General features: G+C 37.9%; 1 protein-coding gene, 1 long non-coding RNA gene and 1 other non-coding gene across 5 annotated transcripts; 2 read left to right on the top strand and 1 right to left on the bottom strand.

Moving 5' to 3' along the window:
- Window positions 1-8,174: 8,174 nt before the first annotated feature.
- LOC101419218 (all-trans-retinol dehydrogenase [NAD(+)] ADH1B-like) lies at window positions 8,175-21,262 on the top strand. Of its 3 annotated transcripts, none has more exons than XR_009185393.2 (11): window positions 8,175-8,447; window positions 8,712-8,785; window positions 10,664-10,765; window positions 11,378-11,516; window positions 13,684-13,771; window positions 13,873-14,092; window positions 14,454-14,714; window positions 16,974-17,109; window positions 17,714-17,852; window positions 20,188-20,518; window positions 21,095-21,262. XR_009185393.2 is itself a non-coding variant. In XM_004461968.5 (10 exons), the coding sequence occupies exons 2-10, from the start codon at window positions 8,768-8,770 to the stop codon at window positions 21,117-21,119; spliced, it is 1,128 nt and encodes a 375-aa protein (XP_004462025.2). In that variant the 5' UTR covers window positions 8,199-8,447; window positions 8,712-8,767; the 3' UTR covers window positions 21,120-21,262. The 3 variants fall into 3 exon arrangements, 1 of the variants encoding a protein (XP_004462025.2); XR_011648931.1 differs by having other exon boundaries at window positions 20,188-20,466; XM_004461968.5 differs by lacking the exon at window positions 20,188-20,518 and having other exon boundaries at window positions 8,199-8,447.
- Window positions 8,240-11,909, bottom strand: LOC131278138 (uncharacterized). Its single transcript, XR_009185395.2, has 3 exons — window positions 11,666-11,909; window positions 9,119-9,235; window positions 8,240-8,745 (listed from the first exon to the last, which is right to left on the bottom strand). It is a non-coding gene; the product is annotated as an uncharacterized lncRNA (long non-coding RNA).
- Window positions 9,075-9,311, top strand: LOC111764991 (small Cajal body-specific RNA 6). The gene has a single exon (XR_002797463.1). It is a non-coding gene; the product is annotated as a small Cajal body-specific RNA 6 (non-coding RNA).
- Window positions 21,263-21,503: the final 241 nt, after the last annotated feature.

A 21,503-nucleotide genomic window follows, 5' to 3' on the forward strand; every position in this document is an offset into this window, starting at 1 on the left:
TACATCACCTTGCTGAGTCAACTCTCTGCAGTGCTTGTGGGCTGGGTGGCACTCCCTGGCGCTAACAGGCTGGGTGGCTCTCCACGGTGTGCAGGTGAGCCTGCCTTCACAAGAAGGCCCAGGGACATGAACCCAGGGCCTCCCTTATGGTAGATGGGAGCCCAGCTGATTGAGACACAGCTACTTCCCAATCTCAGATGTTTTTGCAATGGTATTTACCAGCCTACTTTACTTCCCAGTGTTCAGCTACATTTCATATGTAAGGAAATTGCTCTACAACTCCAAAGATAAAAACAAGATACTTGTATGGTTTGGGTGTCATTAAGGATGATTTGCAGTGATCCAAGATGGTGGAGTATGGAATGGCAGTTTGCATTCTTCCTCTAGAAATGTGGGAAAGTAGGCAGGCTTGCCAGGTATAAGAAGAGTTAGGGTGTTGCAAGGACTTTAAAAAAGGGCACCTAGAAAGGAGCAGTCCCAGCTAGGCACTGGGGAAAAGGGGAGCTGCCTCACAGAGCCAGCCCTGGGGAAGAGGAAGTCACACAGCCACCCTTAAGGGAGGATGAGCCATGTAGCCTGCTTAGGGGGATGGAAGTTGCTGAGGAGTCATCCTAAGGGTAGGCCTGTGCCCAGCCTGCTTAGTGTAGGGTAGAGCCAGGTGAGCCATGTGGAGAGCTGAGGGAACTTAGCCAGAGGTATATAGGTCTTTTTCCTTCTCTCTTTTTTTTTCTTTTCCAGCTACTGATGGAGAGGCTGGCTGAGGGATATTTGATTGGCAGGTATAAACACCTTTAGAAGAGCAGACAAATGAGTCACTTGTGGCATAAGAAGAGACCTGTTTTATGTTTCTTTATTTTTAACTTTTTTTGGGGAAGGGAATGATTGATTGGCAAAAAGAGACAGCCTGAGAGGAAGAACATAGCCAGTCCTCATGGTCTGAGATGTCCCAGGTTTTTGTTTTTGTTTCCCTTTGTTTCATTTTGTTTTGCTTGTTTTTTCTTCTCCTATTCCTTGTGTTCCTTCTTCTCCTGTTTTTCTTCTTGTCTTTCTTTACTTCTTATTTCTCTTCTCTTATATTTTTCCCTTTTATCTTTTTATTTTTTCCTCCCTTTTAATCTTTTATTTATTATTATGATTATCAGTATTTTTATTTACCTTTAGTGAACAAACATACATATTACAGGCATCCCAGGAGAAGAGAAGGGAAATGGATATATAGGAGTTTTTTAAGAAAATAATTGCCAAAAATTTCCAAACTGTTATGAGGAACATGAATATACAAGTCCAAGAATCACAGTGTACTCCAAGTACATGAAATCCTAGGAGACCTACTTATCAGATCGCCAAAAGTGCAAGAAAAAGACAGAATCCTGAAAACAGAGGAGAAAAGAGATCCATCACATATAAGGGAAGCTCAATAAGATTAATTGCTGATTTTTCATCACAAATCATGGTGGTGAGAGGGACTAGTATGACATAGTTAAGATGCAAAAAAAAAAAAAAAAAAAACCCTGCTAGCCAAGAAGTTTGTAACCAGCAAAATTGCCATTAAAAAATGAAGGAGAGATCAAAACATTAACTGATACACAGAAATTAAGAGAATTTGTCAACAAGTATCCTGTTCTTCAGGAAATACTTCAAGGGGATGTCTGCAAGTCAAAAGGAAAAACAGGATAGAGAGGGTTGGAGGAGTGTGTAGAAGGGAAGATTAATGGTACAAGTAACTAAAAGGATAAAAAAGAAATAAAAATAATACATGACATATATAAGTCTAAAGAAAAAATGGCTAAAGTAAGTGCCATCACTTTAATAAGATTGAATGTTAATAGATTAAATTCTCCAATCAAAGACAGATTGGAAGAATGGAGAGGGATATATGACCCATCTATAAGTTGTCTACAAAAAACTCACCTGAGACCCAGGGACACAAACAGGTTGTAAGTGAAAAGTTGGAAAATCATATTCCATGCAAACAGTAAACAAAAAAGGGAAGGAGTAGTTATACTAATATCAGACAAAATAGACTTTAAATGCAAAATTATTGTGAGACAAAGAAGGTCACTATATATTAATAAAAGGGGCACTCTACCAAGAAGAAAGAATAATCATAAATATGTGTGCACCTAACCAGGAAGCCCCAAAATACTTGGGGCAAATGCTGGCAAAACTAAAAGGAGAATTAGATACCTCTACAATCATAGTGAGGTCCTTCAAAACACCATTATATTTATTAGGAAGACTATCGTGACAGCAGCACTACAAAGAAACAGGGACCTTGAATAATACATTAGAGGAACTAAACCTAATGGACTTACGCAAAAAATTACACCCAAAAGAAGAAGGCCAAACATCCTTCTTGAGTGCTCATGGATCATTATACAGGATAGACCATATGCTAGGTCATAGAACATGTCTCTAGGAATTTAGAGCAATTAAAATTATACAAAGCACTTTCTCAGACCACAGTGGAATGGAGCTAGAAATTGATAAAGGACACAATATATGGAAAACAACATATTCATAAATAATCAGTGGGTCAAGGAAGAAACTGCCAGAGAATTCAGTAACTACCTTGAAGCAAATGTAAACGAGGACACAATATATCAAAATTTATGAGATGCAGGTAAATTAGTGCTGACAGGGAAATTTATAGCCCTAAATGCCTATACTAAAAAAAAAAGAAAGTGCTAAAATCAAAAACTGACTGCACACCTGGGGGAACTAAGAAGAAAAAAACAACAAAATAATTACAAAGCAAGCAGGAGAAAGAAAATGACTAAGATTGGAGCAGAATTAAATGGAATTGAGTTTTTTTTTTAGAAAAAGAAAGAATTAACCAAACCAAAATCTGGTTCTTTGAGAAGATTAATGAAATTCAAAAAATCCTTAGCTAGATTATAAAGAAAAAAGTGAAAAAGATACAAATAAATGAAATAAAAAATGATAAAGGGCATACATCACTGACACCATGGAAATAAAGAATATCATCAGAGGGTACTTTGAAAAATTGTATACCAATGAGATGGGCAATTTAGAAGGAAAAAAAATCAATTTACAATTAAAACTCAAAGAATCAAATATCTAGGAATAAGTTTACCTAAAGATAGAAAGTACTTGTACACAGAAACTATACAGCATTGTTAAAGGAAATAAAAGTAGAACTAAATAAATGGAAGAATATTCCATGTTCATGGACTGGAAGAAAAAACACCATTAAGATGTCTGTCCTAGGATGGTGGTGCCCATTCTACCTCTAATTGAGAGGGGACTTCAATCTCATAGGGCAGATGGATGGGACTCTTGCTTGCAGTTGTAGACTCTCTCAGTTCCTTGGGATGATCTTTGTCCATCATCATCTCCTTGCTAGTTGTTTTGGGTGAGTCCAATAAACGGAGTGTAGGTATTGCAATTCTGTTGAGATTCAGGGCTCAGCTGCTAAAAGGACAGCCCAAAGATTTAAGTCTCTTGGACTTATACCTATCAACGGCAGTACTAATTGTAAGTTCAAATGGAGGGGTCAGAAAAGATTGAGTCCAACTCTGTCACACTGGGTAACATAAATTCCAAAGTAGGGCCTACTAGCAAGGCATCAAACTCTTGAGTTATCTGCCCTGACTAAAGTGTCTGGATGTCTCCAGAGCCTTCAAGAGCCCTGCTATTTGAGGTAGTACTTACTTTGGCAATGAGATCCTGCTGAGGTGTGTATAAGTATAACCTCTGGAATGACTCCTAACCATATAAACTCATTTTTCTTTACCTTTCCCCCATTTTGGTCAAGGTCTTTTCTCCAGTTGCATCACCAGCTGGTACTTGGTAGTAATCCTTAGGCACTAGAGAGGCTCATCCCAGGGGTCATGTTCCACACTGGGGGGAAAGTAATGCATTTATATGCTGAGTTCAGCTTAGAGAGAGGCCACACTTGATCAACAAGGGAACTCTCAGGAGGTACCCTGTAATACTAGGCTAAGTTTCAATTTCAAAAGTAAAGGTTCATAAGTACAGTCATCAATGTCAAGGGCCCGTTGGTGGACCATAATCCTACACTAGTCGATGCCCTTGTACTTGGGGGATTCTTGCTGTTCCCTTAGAGAATGTGGCAGAGCTCTCCAGGATGGGAATTTGATATTCTTTTCGTTATTGTGTGAATCTCCACCCACCCGACAAAATTCTCAGGATTGGGAATGAACTATGGACTAAAGTAGACATTTTGGTATTCTACTATAGACTTATTGTGATTCAAGCAATGTAAGAACATGTACCATTGATGTGGAGGCAGTGGTAATTGGAGGTTCTGAGGGCAGAGAAAGGGAAAACAGATATTATACAGAGACATTTCTGGGACTTGGGAATTGCCCTGAATGATATTATGATGACAGGTATAGGCAATTAAATATCCTACCATAACCTACAAAATTGTGAGAGAGAGTGTGAGCTACAATGTAAACAATGCTTGCTGGCAATGCTCCAAAATATGTTCATCAATTGTAATGAATGTACCACACTAATGAAGGGTGTTGTTAATGTGGGAAAATGTGGGAGGTATGGGGATTGGGACATATGGGAATCCCCTCTGTTTTTTATGTAACATTTATATAACTTAAGTATCTTTTTCTAAAAAATAAAATTATATTTTAAAAAGATGTCTATGCTATAAAAATTGATTTACAGATTTAATGCAATCCCAATAAAAATTACAACAGCAGTTTTTACTGAATTGGAAAAGCTAGTTATGAAATTTATTTGGAAAGACAAGTGGCCCCAGATAGCCAAATATATATTGAAAAAGAAAAATGAAATTGAAGGAATCTTGCTAATGGACTTTAAAGCATACTACAAATCTAGAGAGGTCAAAACTGTATGATATTGGCACAAGCATAAACATATTGAGCAATGGAACCAAACTGAGAGTTCTGATATAAATCTTCCCATATATGTTCAATTGATATTTAACAAGGCCGTCTAGCAAACTCAACTGGGACAGAAGGGTCTCCAACAAATGGTGCTTGGAGAACTGGACATCCATATCCAAAAGAATGAGGAAGGATGACCATCTCATGCACTATGTAAAAATTAACTCAAGATGGATCAAAGACCTAAATGTAAGAGCCAAAACCATAAAGTTCCTAGAAAATAATGTAGTGACACATCCACAAGATCTTGTAATAGGACATGTTTTCATAAACTTATAGCCAAATCATGAGCAAAGAAAGAAAAAATATATAAATGGGACCTGCTCAATATTAAAAACTTTTGTGCTTCAAAGGAGTTTGTCAAGAAAGTGAAAAGTTCCCTGCTCAATGGGGGAAAATATTTAGTAGCCATTTATCTGATAAGGATCTAATATTCAGCATATATAAAGATATTCTACATTTTGAAAATAAAAAGACAACCCATTTAAAAATTGGGCAAGAGATTTGAATAGACACTTTTCCAAAGAAGAAATACAAATGACTAAAAAAACATAAAAAGATGTTAAACATCACTAATTATTAAGAAATGCAAATCAAAATGTAAGTGGGTATCATTACACATATTAGACTGGCAGCTATTAAAAAAACAGAGAATTACAAGTCTTGGAGAGGATATGGAGGAATGGGAACCCTCATCCTCTGCTGCTGAGAATGTAGAATGGAGCAGCCATTGTATAGGACAGTTTGGCAGTTCTTCAAGAAACTAAAAATAGAACTGCCATAAGAGCCAGCTATCCTAGAAAAATTGAAAGCAGGGACTTGAACAGATATATGCAAAACCAATATTCATAGCACATTATTCATGACTGCCTAAACCCGGAAGCAATCCAAGTGTCCATAACAGATGAATGGATAAGCAAATTATGGTTTATACATACAATGGAGTATGACTCAGTTGTAAGAAGGAATGAAGTATTGACATACGGGACAACATGAAATGATTCTTGAAGAATTTATGTTAAGTGAAGTAAGCCAGTTACTGAAGGACAAATATTTCATGACCTCAGTGATATGATCTAAGCAAATTGAGTAGACTCACAGAGCTAGAGTCTAGAAGATAGGTTATCAGAAAACAGAAGGAAGTAGAGTGTAGTGCCAATGCTCAATATGGGCAAAACTTATCATTTAGGTGGAAGAGGGTAGTTTGGCAGTGGATAGGTGTGATAGTGGTGCAAGGATATGAATGTGGCCAATGGTGTAGGACTGTGAGTATAAGTATGGTGTGAGGATGTTGGACTATCCTTGTTCCTGAGGGAAGGGCTGGAGGAAGGAACTGGGTATTTGTAGGTCTGTGGTTGAAGCTACAATATTGACAATGTTCTTTGACAATTATGGCAAGTGGAGTTACTGGTTCAGGACATCAGTGGTGGGTGATATGTGGAATGGGGCACACCCAGGGCATGCTTCTATGGAATATGGAGGTATTCATCTTGCCATAGGGTGTTATCTCAGTGGGTGGAATACCAACCTTGGCAATCTGGACATTAGAAACAGAGTTATTTCTGTGTAAGATATAAAGACAAGGACATTTGCTATAGTCCTGTTTGGACAAGAACAACAACAAAAAAGCTTTAAACAATCTAATTGACTGACAGACATCTTTTGAATAAAAAATAATGCATCTTTTTTTAACATTCAGTGGATATTTAAAAGAGCAGATTATATCTTTAAAGAGGAATGAAGATAATGCATAATTGTGAAAAGCAAGATTCAGAGTAATGTGTATTTTATGATCCGAATATTTGTGATAGACAAAAACAAGTATAAATAACCATTAATTTGTAAATAAATTTTTATGAGCATGGAGAAAGGTGTAGAAATGCACAGACAGGCTGAATGTACCAGGCCCCTCTCAATGATGGTACTTGAAGAATAAATGTTAACATGCTAAATTTTTAGCTACAAGTATTTTGTATCACATCGAGATTTATAATTCGCTTTATTATGTTTTACTTTCTTCACTGTAAATAAATGAAATAAAGATTTACATTGACATTGCTCATATGTAATAGTGAAATAAAGATAGTAGGAAACTTGTTTTCTACTGCAAAACAAGCCCACTGGCCAAATATCAAATAAATCACAAATTTAGATAAACTAACCTCAGCAGTCTCTATAGCCTTGATAAGACTTTCAAACCTCTTTCCATGTTATACATTACCTAGAGTTTTACATATAAATATATTTTTTAATTAATGGAACATTTAAGAAACTGAAGTTATCTAAGGCAGCTGTATAAGAATGGATATTTGAAAATTCCCATAGACTTAGAGTATTTTGAGCTATTAAAAATCTTTCCTAATTAGCACCCTGAAATCATAGGACCTCATTTGTCTCTTTTCTGGGGAAATGTTTTCCAGTCTTTGTGTAACTTGCAACAACTATGTCATAAAATATTACTGAATATCCATGAACTAGCCATGAAATTGTTCCCAGGAAAAAACTAGAGAGATTTGTCCTTCATGTTAAAATATCCATGAGATAGATAATATCCAACCAAATAACTATATGTACTATTACATATAGTACACACAGTATCTAAGCGTGGACAAAAGAAAATTCAGACTCCAATTCTCTGCACACCCTACATACTGTTTACAAGGAATCTAAGACAACAGAAATGCCAAAGTGAGGATTTTTCTGTTTTCCAAGAAAATGCAAAGTCTAGTTTAAATGCCTGTTCCTCTAAAAAGCCTCCTTTTCAGATTAAGAATTATGTTATTCTGAGCACAGCACTAGCCTCCAACCCCTCTGCTACAAACTGCTATCTTATACCTAATATACAGTACTTTATAGGCAGCTGATATGAAAAAGAATTAGTGGCCTGCCAGTCACTGTTGACCATAGACTGTGACCTTTCCTTCAGGATTAATAATTGTAGCCTACACTTATTGAGGGTTTTCCTTTCTGCTGGACTTGATAAAAAGTGCTTTACTGATTTTCTCACTTATTCAATTAGCAGTCCTGTGAGGTGGGTACTAGTATTCATGATCATCTTAGAAATAAGGAAACCAAGACACAAACCAGATAAACATTATGTCCTCATTCACAAGGCTTCTAAGGAACAGGGTCTGCCTGAACCCAAAGGTCATGAACACAGTCACCGCCCCACACTGCCTCTGGCTCTGGGTTAAGTTTCGTCTCTTAATCACCTTTGCCTTCCCCTTAGTACCTGGATTACTGCCCGACACAGGGAGGCCATCAGTCAAGGCTGACTGGTATTGACTGGAGCAGAAATACCAGGACACAGAGCCCCTTTCCTGTGACCTTCTGGGTTTAAAACTTCTCTGCTCTGAAAAGGAAGCTGCTGAATCCAGCACCTTCCTCAGCTTGCTGGCTCTCTCTGCCCTGCCTCAACTGTCCTGCTTCTTCACCTCCCTGTCTACCTGCAACAAATAGATCAGAAATTGGAGTTGCATACAGACAAAGAGAAACCAGAACTCTGAACTACCTTTGTGAGATTGGGGAGCAAGAAAGGTAAAGTACAATAAATAAAGAGTGATTAAATTTTATTTATGGGGAAATATTGAACCTAATGCAATCAAGATACTGTATCTGAAATTGGCATATTGCAAAGAAAGTTGAGTTTTAAATCCTGGTCTGGTGTCCTTTCATAAATGATTCAACTTGGTCTAAGAACAAGTAGGAGTGGCTTAAAAACCCAGCTCACATGTGCAGAATTAGGTGTTACTAATGCAAACAAAATATCTGGCAATATATCTGCTCTGTGTCCTCAAACAGGGAGGAAGTCCACAAGAATTCACCAGTCCTTGACCTGCAGAAGGGACAGAAGCAATATGAGCACAGCAGGAAAAGTAAGCAAAGAACATTTTATTTGGAACTATTTTCACTATTATATAATAAATAAATATAAACATTTATATTTATTGCATAATAAATGGATGGATAACTTTTATAATTTAAATTTCATATATCAATTAGAAACAATAAATACCGAAATATAGAATCCTGAACTACAATAGAAATAGACTATTCCCATTTGTCTTACCAGAATATATCATCTTTATTAATATTTCTCTCCTTCCTTAAAATAAATGTGCTTTAGTTAGAGTGAGAGTTTATCCAAGTCTATCATGACTAACATGTAAACCAAAATTAGAAATGTTTTAATCAAGAAGTTATCTTACTCCTTCCATCATGCTCCCGTTGTACCGCGATGGGCAAAAGGTCATGACACTCTGTGATGTCCCTGTCTGCTGTTCCTTGGTGAGCCCAGAGAAGATGTTGTGGTCGGCATGCAGTACCTTAGTTACAAAAGGATTTTGGTCAATGGAAGGGCTGGGATCTGGGGTTATGATCTGACGTTTTCAAGCTGATACCTCTGTGGGGCGGGGGGGGGGGGGTGCGTGGGGGATGCTGAAAAAAAAGCTATCTTCATATTCAAAAACCATGATTTAAATGAGTTATGTGGTAACCAAAAGATAATGATGGAGGCATCATAATTCCTGAAAAACAGTCAGATTTATGACTTTGGGAAAACTACTCAGTCTTTTTACTCTCAATATTTGCATCTGTAAAATAAGGCCAGTAGCATACCTGGCCTTAAGCACTCAAAAAAGCCACAGGGAGCCTGTCACCTCATAGGTACCAACACTCAGGACCTACTGCAATCAGTGGCCATTTTCCAAGTCCTCTCATAGTTATTATGGCATTGCCAAGAGCACAAAGCCTGAAAATTGGCAAGATTTGATAACTAAATAATGGAAATTAATTTCAAAGGAAAAAATTGCCATTGAATATTTGCATGTATGTTATTTCACTATTACAGAAGCATTTGATCTGTACAAACTTTGCCACCTTGAAACAGAGTTTAAGCACCATTCACAATAGTGAAAATACATGTTTAACTCTTCTTTTGAAGAACACCTGTGGTTAAGCTATCTGGGTTTGCTATTCAAACAAGCACAGTTCTCCTAATTTTGAGTTATATATGTGTTCATATGGAAATGGGCTTGCTTTTGTCACTTGTATTTTAAGGTTCAAATGTGCTCTGAAAGGACATGCTACACATATTTTTGGTTCAAATGTGCTCTGAAAGGACATGCTACACATAAATCAAACAGTAAAACAGATAGGCAAAAGTAATGTTCCAATGAATAAAGCAACAAGAAGCACACACAAGTGGTAGGAAGGGAAAAATAATAATATTAATAATAAAGGCAATGAGGGAAACAGTTTTCCTAAGCAGGAAGTAAATGTTACCTTTTATCTTAAATTCAGATTGTTTTCCTATAAGCAAAAATTTGAGCAAGAGAGTAGTAGGTTTAAGTGAATAGAGAACCTTCTGCAACATCAATGAAATAACAGTGACTCAATTTCATATAGAAGTCAACAATTGTAGGTCAAGAGCCCATTGTAGGTCAGTATTAGAATATATAAAGAATAAATATCTGAGGATTAAACAAAGAAATGTAAAAATACCCCAGGAAACTTCATTCAAATTTATCTCAATGTTTCGTTATGGCTAATTCTGTTTCTATTTCCCTATGGTAATGGAATACTATTTTTTAAAAATTATTTTTATTACTTTGTTAACCAGAGCTTATTCATTTCAACATAGTAGTTATTTTTTCTAGACATGGGGTAAATGTGGCAATAGAAAGTTGGAAACACAAGATCCCTGACTTCAACATTGAGTGAAAACAGGTATTATCTTGTGTTTGATTTTTCAGGTAATAAAATGCAAAGCAGCTGTGCTTTGGGAGCTAAAGAAACCCTTGTCCATTGAGGAGGTGGAGGTCGCACCCCCCAAGGCCTATGAAGTTCGTATTAAGGTGAAACCATTTTCTGTCACTATTTAAATTTCTAAAAATCAATGTATATTAAAAGTAGAAACAATGAAAAGTCCTTTGAGAAGCTATTTATATACATTATGGTAGTCATTACAATGGAACTACATTGGTTGTCAAAAAAAGAAACAAATGGCATATGTTATTAAAATTTTTAAATTGATCAAAGTTGTCTCAGTAAAAATGTACACTATAATTCTGGGAACCATAGAAAGAATTTATCTGTTTGTTGAGAAATACAGTATAAAAGGATATATATCAAGATTTCAAAATAGTTGGTGTTAGAATATAAAGGACAGTTTTATTGGTAATATGCAACTTTTGCAGAGAATACATTATTGTATATTATATAAGACATTCTATAGAAACAATTTATTTTGCAATTATTTCAAATTGTCTAATGCAAGAAAAGGAAAGTGAATGATAATTTTAAACTAAATAATCTCAAGGATTAACTGGATCTTTTTATTTGGGTGGAATAGAAATTAGCAAAATTCTGCAAACTCTAGAAATCCAACTTCAGGGAATTGGGTACATTCAGTCTATCTGGGGGTCTTACATTTTCCTGAATCGTATCACTGTACTTTTCCCTGACAGATGGTGGCTACAGGGATCTGTCGCACAGATGACCATGTGATAAATGGGAATTTTGTCACACCACTTCCTGTGATCTTAGGCCACGAGGGAGCTGGCATCGTGGAGAGCATTGGGGAGGGGGTGACTGCAGTCAAACCAGGTACAGGAATCACAATCAGGGAATAAGTCTTTGTTCAGATTCCACAAGGTCATGCAACCTGGATGAGGAAACTGAGGCAGGGAATGGAAAAAGACCGGCACCAGACCCCAGCCACAGCCAGCAACAGAGCGGGGACATGCTTATATTACCTCTCTCTGCCTGATGTGCTTCCTGTGTCCAGACATATCCACAGGCCTGATCTCCTGGTTCTCTCCTTAAATGTGGCTTGTGGAGTTCCCACTAGATGTCAGGTCCCAGGTTAGATCCTGGGGATACTAGAGCAAAGGAGACAGAGTAACTGCCTCCTGGGGTTCACACTCTTAACAACTGCCATCTTAGTATTCCTAAGCACTGTCTACCTTTAGGTTCCGAAATAGAGCTGCAGATGAAAGACCTACATAAGCCGAGGAATAAAAATTTGTCAGTGTCCCAAAACTCTTGATTAGTTTATGGTAACTGATTCACAGAGTTCACAGGATGGGGCCGTGAGGCTCTGGAGGAATCATCATGGTATCTTTTATGTCCTGCACGGGAGCCTGTCCACTGACTCCTCTTCCTGCGTAGCCTCCCTTCTTGAACATGGAACAAATGAAAAAGACCAGAGGGAGGAAAGCTGGCAGAAAGAATCCTGTCAGAGGAGTGTCTATTTTATTACATTTAACCGTAGCTTAAAATGTCTGAGTATGAATATTGACTAAATATTTATTTTTAGCGTTTAATTTATACTAATTGCATTGTATATTGCTGTAGATGAATAATTTAGAGGTAAGGGGTAAATTCAACAGGAAATTTCCATGCTATCAATTACACCTGAATATTGTTTAATGGGTTTAGTCAAATCATTATTTTGACTGTATTGAAGATGTATCGTGACTGATTAAAAAGAAAAATTATGTTTAATTTTTAAAAATTTCTTTAGCCAATATATACAGTCTCTTCCTTTACCAAATACTTAACTGTCCTGTGAACAGAAAAAATGATGTTGTCTCATTTGAGTTTGAACTTGTAGTATTTCCTTTTCACAAAAATACAAATATTAAAATGACACCCTTATTTTCGCCCCTGCTCCCTTCACCAAAGAAGAAAAAGAGATAATTCACAAATTAAGTTATCTGCATAAATCCCTTCGAGTCAGGAGAGACAGAAAGTGCCTGTCTTAGGAAGGATTGAAGTATTCAGAGACATTTCACAATTCCTCCTTTTTCTCATGCTTTTTAGTATTTCTTTAAAAGCACTAAATAAAAGTTAAGTGTTCACTTCCTAGTAAAGATAAGCAAAAGAATTTATAAATCATTGTTATCAATACTCCCAATATTGGCAGTGGACTTGGCCCAGTGGTTAGGGCATTCGTCTACCACATGGGAGGTCCGCGGTTCAAACCCTGGGCCTCCTTGACCCGTGTGGAGCTGGCCAATGCGCAGTGCTGATGTGTGCAAGGAGTGCCCTGCCACGCAGAGGTGTCCCCTGCATAGGGCAGCCCCATGCACAAGGAGTGTGCCCCGTAAGGAGAGCCGCCCAGCTTAAAGAAAGTGCAGCCTGCCCAGGAATGGTGCCGCACACAGGGAGAACTGACACAAGATGACGCAACCAAAAGAAACACAGATTCCTGTGCCACTGACAACAACAGAAGCAGACAAAGAAGACACAACAAATAGACATAGAGAACAGACAAGCGTGGTGGGGGGTGGGAGGGGGAGGGGAGACAAATAAAAAAATAAATCTTAAAAAAAAAATACTCCCAATATTATTATAACCCAAACTAGTACAAAATATCTTATCACCATTCTGATGGTCAGCATGCAGATAAAATTTATATTAATGCTTATATTGAGAATATATAATAATTAATTAACTAAAGACTAGCTGAGATGAAGTAGATAAAGTCCTAATAGAAATCTACAGGTGGTAAAAGATAATTATGCATTCAGAAAAATAAATTCATGTTGTTTTCCATATTTGCATTTCTTCCTTGGAAAAGTTTCCTTGGGAAACTTCTGGACCATAAAAAATGGATAAACAATATTGACAGACAACCACCAATGACATAGTGGCTATTTCACCATATTTCTTGGGACATATGCCTCTGATATATATATTTATGCTTAATTTCTTGTTCCATTAATTTTTGGGTAGAAATTTAATAATAAATTGCTTTATCCTCTTCCAGGTGATAATGTCATCCCACTATGTGTTCCCCAGTGTGGAAAATGTGCTATTTGTAAACACCCAGAAGCCAACTATTGCAGGAAAATGGAGTAGGTTTCTGATACTTTGCACATAGTGCCAATGAGTTTTCACATCAGGTAAGCTCGTGTCTTATGCCCTTCTGTTCCTGTCTCTGTGTTACACTGACCAGTCTGACAAACCTTCGGGGGACCATGCAGGACGGCACCACTAGGTTCACCTGCAGAAAGAAGCCCATCCACCACTTCATCAACACCAGCACCTTCTCTGAGTACATAGTGGTGGATGAGATCTCAGTGGTCAAGATCGATGCAGCTGCCCCACTGGAGAAAGTCTGCCTCATTGGCTGTGCATTTTCTACTGGTTATGGGTCTGCAATCAACGTTGCCAAAGTAGGAATGACAATAAGCAATAATTCCACGTGTACTCGGATTGTCAAAAACATTTTTTCCCTAGGAATTATGGATAATTCCTCTAAATTAAGTGATAGCTTTCCTCCTAGAACCATAAGAGCAATGATAAACTCTACAGAATTTGGGGTGCGATTATGTGTAGAATGTGGCCCAGAAGGAACTGAGAGCATGTCCTAAAGAAATTCACCAGATTATCAGGGAGGAACAAGCTGTTGATACTTTAGCAGTGTGGACAGAGAAGTCTATTACTTCATAAGGATCAATGGTCGATACTTTGTTCAGCTTAGACTGTTGCTAACAATGATTATTTAATGCATTCTTCTCCTTTCTGAAAAAATAGGTTACCCCGGGCTCCACCTGTGCCGTGTTTGGCCTTGGAGGAATCGGCTTGTCTGCCATCATCGGCTGTAAGGCAGCTGGAGCGGCCATGATCATTGGGGTGGATATCAACAAAGGCAAATTTGCAAAGGCCAAAGAGCTGGGGGCCACTGAGTGCATCAACCCTCAGGACTTCAAGAAACCCATCCATGAGGTGCTGAAGGAAATGACCGGGGGTGGTGTGGACTTTTCATTTGAAGCCATTGGTCAGATCGACACCGTGGTAGGTACATTACACACTTTACTTCATGCTCTTGGAACCGAGGGTATGTTTTAAAACAAAAATATAAATATTATGGAAAAGTATCTTATTAAATTATGAATTACAATTTCTAGCTCCTGTTTCTTACCTATGATTGCTTTATTCATTCTTATAAGGAAACTTTCATTCATTCAGCTAAGCAAACATGTCTCAAATCATAGTTACACTTTAGAGGTTATGTTATATTATTTCATTATAAATATATTTTTAGTAAATTTTACTAAAAAAATTCAAACTTGAGATAATATAAATGAAAAAATTCTATCCTCAAACTAAGTTTTTCTTTTCCTCACATACTTAACAAAAATGTTATAATAATTTTTAGGTTTAATAAATGTGTATTTCTTTTCATATGTCATATTTTGACCAAATATCAGCAAAAAAAAATCATTTTTTATAAAAAATATGCCCTAAAGAAAGTTAATGATTTAATACATCACTAGATATTCCCAAAGCAGATACCACAGGGCCTGTCATTTAGTTGGCAACACATATCCATGTGTGGGACTGAAACCTAAAATCAATTGACAGATTTTCCAACAAAAAAATTTAATGCAAACATATGTAATAGCAATATATGCATGTACAATAGCATTAAAAAACATACATTTCTCCCAATCATTACAAGCATAAAATAGCATTACATATTATTACTTGTATGTAAACTACTCAGCATATTGCCACCTGGCTAGTGATAAGCACTCAGTTAATTTTAGCAGGTGTTATAATAAAACATTATTTTCATTCTTGAAGTGCTTACATCATCTTTGGAATGCTCATAATACTACTTTCAAATAAATACAAATATCACCTATTGTGATGGCTACCATCTCTCCAGCTGCATTCCACCTAACCAGAATCCTCCAGAACCTAGTGGCAAAGTTGAGATTCCCTAGTAAGCTCCAGCAGCGTTCTTGCTGTGGAACAGCACCCCGAGTGTAAGGATCTTTGCAGCCTCGATCCAACAGTTTCCAACATTTGTAAGATAACAGTTTGTTACCTTGTTGTTTTTCCTATTGTTTTTCTCCTGTATTCTCACATGGACATAGATCATACTTTATTCGATGATACTAAATGTCTGATAACCACAAGTTCTATGCATGTGTGATCTTCTAAATCATATGCCAAACCCGAAGGATTGAGACGTCCACATTCCTATGGAATCCTAAACTACTTTCTTTCTAAAACATGTACTAAAAACCTGACTGGAGGACAATGCCTGCTAGATTGTGTTTTGAGATTCAAGAAAAATAGGGAGATAAAAGTAACATGTACAAAATGTACAATTTAGAGATAGAAAATAAAATAAGGATACACTAAAAATACATGCATCAATTGGACAAGCAGCAAATTTTGACGTTGCAATTGATGAAACATATTTTTTCTTAAGATTTATTTATTTATTTCTCTCCACCACCCCCCACTCCAGTTGTCTGTTCTCTGTGTCCATTTGCTGTGTGTTCTTGTTTTTGTCTGCTTCTGTTGTCAGTGGCACAGGAATCTGTGTTTCTTTTTGTTGAGTCATCTTGTTGTGTCAGCTCTCCGTGTGTGCGGTGCCATTCCTGGGCAGGCTGTACTTCCTTTCACGTTGGGCGGCTCTCCTTACAGGGCACACTCCTTGTGCATGGGGCTCCCCTACGCGGGGACACCCCTGTGTGGCACGGCACTCCTTGTGCACATCAGCACTGCATGGGCCAGCTGCACATGGATCAAGGAGGCCCGGGGCTTGAACCGCAGACCTCCCATGTGGTGGATGGATGCCCTAACCACTGGGCCAAGTCTGCTTCCCTGAAACATCTTATACACCATTAAAATACATGATCTAAGTGTAAGGTCCAAACTACCTGCTAAATAAGTAAATAAGAAATGATTAACCACCTCATAGATTGTGTAAGATTCAAATGATAATGAAACATTACACTTTTTTGAATAATAGACTTCATCTATGTATTTAATGAAGTTTACTTCCTTAATACATTCCAAGGAAAAAAGTGTGCATGCACAATTACATCCATAAGCTCTCTCACCCAAAAATATTTTCTGTGTATTCCCTAATGTCATAGCCACCGAAGTATGCAAAAGAGCAGAGAAGCGAAAGATAAAACCTGTTCTTGATATATTCAAAGTCTAGGCTGTTATTACATGAATTCTGAGAAAGTATAATGAACAGAAACTATCAGACAACTTATTTTTACAATGCTAAAATTAATTTCGTTACAGCTTGAGGCCCTGTTGTGCTGTCATGAGGCATTTGGCGTAAGTGTCATTATAGGGGAGCCTCCAGCTTCCCAAAACCTCTCCATGAACCCTATTTTGCTACTGACTGGACGAACCTGGAAAGGGGCACTTTTGGGTGGTATGTAGTTAAGCGTCATTATTATTAATTTGTTATTCTTCTGTTTTATAAATGACAATGACAGGTTTTGAAAACAATGTGGTCAAAGATAATTAAAGTCCTGATGCATTTCTAGTCTCCAATTCACTAATAGTGGAACTAGTGAAGACTGAAGCTCTCAAGACACAATTTCTGATATCCCAATAAACTAGCTAATACCTATAGCAAAACTTCTTTAGATACTGATGACTATATAAGGAAATGAAATATCCCATAGGACTGACAAAATCCATAGCAATAGTCCATTTCTGCACTCTTTGTCCAAATTTAGACAGCTGCTAAATTGCCCCCCTGCATTTGGGCATAATCATCTGTACTAGAATTTATCTATGAGAGAGCTGATACCAAAGTTCCCTAGTTTAAGGGGGGTAAACAACAACAAAAAAGGTAAAATCACAGCAAAAGGACTTTAAAGTACATGATCTATTATTAACCACAATAATAGCAGCCTGTGTAATATACCTCATTTTATACACATTGATTTTAATTCTATTTGGAAAGCCTTCTCTCCAATTCTACTGTTTATCACTGCCTGAATCTACCAATGATGTCTTCTCCTTTCTAGGCTTTAAGAGTAAAGATTCTGTTCCCAAACTTGTGGTTGATTTTTTGGCCAAGAAGTTTCCACTGGATCCATTAATAACCCATGTTTTACCTTTTGAAAAAATAAATGAGGGATTTGACTTGCTTCGTTCTGGAAAGAGGTAGATTATTTTTTTCTCTCTCTTTATGGTGGGGGTTAGGCTAATAGAAAAAAAGTGGCTCAGAGTTTTGGTATATCTATGAGAAGGTTGAAAGTAAGGTTTTCCCTTACCAGTTCATTTGCATGTAGAACATTTTATATCTTATTGTGAGACTCTAAGAGCAGTTGCTTTGAATTTCCTATTCTGCTGAAGCCAAATTCTGTGGCTTTCCACAAACTTGCCTGACAGAGCAATCCAGCCTCTGGACAGGTGGGCACTCACCCTTGAAAGGAAAGAGGATCAGACTCTCCCAGTTACCCTCAGACTATGGAGCCCCCAAAGCCTCTCCATGGCCCCCAATAAAGGCTGACCTTCAATGGATGGAGATTTAGATTATGATCAGGATGCCCAGAACTTTCATTATAGGAGTAGGTAGAGCTATACTGGGGTTGTTGTCTCTGTAAATCTTCATGGTTCTTCATAAAAGATACAAACTGGTACTATTTTTTCCTTTTGAATTATTCAAATGTATTTTCACAAATGCAAGTTCCAGAACAATATATTCAAAAATAGTTTACAAATATAAATCAATACCACTTTGTATTTCCAGCACTGAAATTTTACCGTCACCTAATAAGATGAATTTTGTTGCCTGGTGATATGAGGCACAACTAGTAATAGGCAGTTTTATTCAACTTTCACATTCTAGGGCAATAGGCTATATTGTTCTAAAAACGGACACTAATTCTCATAAGGGTTTCAGTTTAAATACTGTATCTTAGGTAACCAGATGCATATATTAATAATATTATACACCAATAATAAATGTATATATATATATATTGATAATCTTGAGAAAGCAAAGAAACATGTATCAATAAAGCACCAGCCAATAAAGTGTCTTTTCTGCATTACCTCATGGGATTCCCAACAAATGCTGATATCTACTCTTAATTTTACTACTTAAGAATGGAGAAAAAAGACTCGGAGTGGACATGTAGTTAGTAAAAAAGGGAGAGAGAATTCAAAGTTAGATCTGTTTCTTAGCAAAGCCAATTTATTTTATATTACACCACACTGACTCACAAGAACTCAGACTTGCATGCATAAATATATATATGTACAGATACATGTATGTGAATATATATATAATGTGGAACACCATAGTCAAGACATTTTATTCATTATCTTGGGGCATTTTTGTTTAGGTTGAAGTTTAAGTGAGATAATCCATGAAAAGCATCTATAAACTGCATGACAGAGAGCAAGAAACTACCACAAGTTTCTACCCATTACCATTTTATATTCATTATATGCCAGTCAATAGGGGTTTCAAAAATGATTTTTGAAGGTGTTACTGTAGACTGAAGTCTAAAGGAAGGCATGTTACAATTACTCCATTTTACTCTTAATGGAACCTGGCAATATATTGGGCTTCCTTTTTCTAGATATTTTGGACCACAGAGAGGTTCGACTATGGTGGGGGAGGAGCACTCGTGTGGGGTGTTATTGGTGGAGGGTACATGGTTGGGAGGGTGTTCTCCAGAGCACATATACAGGGTACATAGAAAGGTTTGGATATTTTCATAGTGATTTCAGTTGGAATTGACAGCTGAGAGAGTGCTGAATTCCTGGCCAGGGGAGATCTATCACATTCCCCAATGGAACAGCAACAATCCTCCAAGTGCAATGTCAAAGACAAACAAAGATGGATGGCCCAACGATGAGTCCTTGATACTGGTGGCTCCAATTATGAGCCTGTGAACTAGGCGTAGAGCAGTGGGGTGCCTAAGAGTTATCTCTTGAGAGCCTCCATGTTGCTCAAATGTGGCCACTCTCTAAGCCAAACTCAGCATGTAGATGCATTGCCTTCCCCCCAGTGTGGGACATGACTCCCAGGGATGAGCCTTCCTGGCACAGAGGGATTACTACCAAGCACCAGCTGATGATGTAACTAGAAAAAGACCTTGAATAAACTCAGACTGGCATAATATTTCAGCCTACATGTAATATCAGATGTTAAAAACTGATTTTTGATTTGGATAAAAGAGGGAAATGGAAAGAACAAGTGCGTTAATATGGCTATGAGTCTCCAAAAAGGAGTTGGGAGGTCATCAGAGCAGTGATACTTATGCACGCTTCAGCAGGGTACCAGACACAGCCAAGGTAGATGGAAACCCAGGTGCTGGTTCTCCTGAGAGTTGCAGAGACCCACAGGTTCTGTGGTCATAGCAGATGGCTCTGGAGTTCACGGCCATGTCAATTGGCCCTACTTTGGAGTTTGTGTTCCTGAGTGTGATGGAGTTGGACTCAGATGCGACCTTTCTACAAATGCCTCTTCTGTTACTTTTACCAGACCTGCGGTTGGCATTTGGGTTGGTGTATACTAAGGATACCTGAATCTCTGGACTGTCCCTGTGACAGCCAGGCCCTGGGCCTCAGCAGACTTGTGGTTCCTACCCTGACCAGCTGACAGGGAGGTGAAGAGAGTCAACCACCACACCAGTGAGCCAAGAGTGCCTACAGCTGCAAGCAGGAGAATTGCATCCATCATCCATGTGGAATCTAAGGCCCCTCTTGATGTAGAGGAGGACTGGACATAACCATGCCAGGGTTCCCAGGATGGAGGAATAGAGTATGGATTTGAGTGGATTTACTGGTGTTCTGTTCGGCAACTCTTGTGATTAGTAAGGAAAGAAATTAGTAATAGTGATGTGGGGAGGGTGGCCATGGTGGCTGCTTGATGGTAGGAAGATGGAAGAAGAGATGTGGTGTGGGGGCATTTTCAGGATTTGGAATTGTCCTGGGTGGTGCTGCAGGGATGGATGCTGGACATTGTGTGTCCTGCCATGGCCCATGGGTGGACTGGGGGAGAGTGTGGACTACAATGTGGACCACTGTCCATGTGGTGCAGCGGCGCTCCAGATTGTATTCACCAGGTGCAGTGGATGGGCCACAATGATGGAAGAGGTTGTTGATGTGGGAGGGGTGGGGTGGATGGGATGGGGGGTATATGGGGACCTCATATTTTTTTAATGTAACATTTAAAAAAAAAATAAAGAAGAAGAAAAAAAGAAAACAGAGAGGATTAAGAGCTGAGCTTCCTTTTTACATGTTTGCACTTGAATGTCTTGAGATGGGAATGGTGTGGCTGGAAACACAGACAGCTTTCTACAGACAAACCTTAAATAATTCTTGGACTCTCATGAAGAAGAGTATCAAATATTTTGGGGGAAAATAACTTTTTTTTTTTTTAATTTCAGTATTCGTACGGTGCTGAAGTTCTGATCCACGTGGACACCTTGGCTTATGCCCACCTTCTGACTGCTTCAGGCCCTTCTCACCTACAACACCAGTCAAACGGCATTGACTCTGCCCTTCAGAGATGCTGTCAATAAATACACATGGGAGCATTCCCAGAGAAATAGAAATTGCTGGAAAACTTTTTTTTTAATATAAACAATTCTTAGAGCACTTTTAGTTTTATAGAAAATTTGCACAGTAAATTCTTTCTATATATTCACTCCCCACCGCATCTATGGGCTATTTCTCCTATTTCCACCTTTTGTATTAGTGGGATACATTTGTAAAATTTTGTAACACAGTATTGATACATTGTTAATATTAACTAAATTCCAGGTGAACTTTAGGTTCACTCTTTCTTTTGCACAG

The sequence above is a fragment of the Dasypus novemcinctus genome, chromosome 1 (assembly GCF_030445035.2).
Source record: "Dasypus novemcinctus isolate mDasNov1 chromosome 1, mDasNov1.1.hap2, whole genome shotgun sequence".
NCBI classification, from domain to species: Eukaryota; Metazoa; Chordata; class Mammalia; order Cingulata; family Dasypodidae; genus Dasypus; species Dasypus novemcinctus.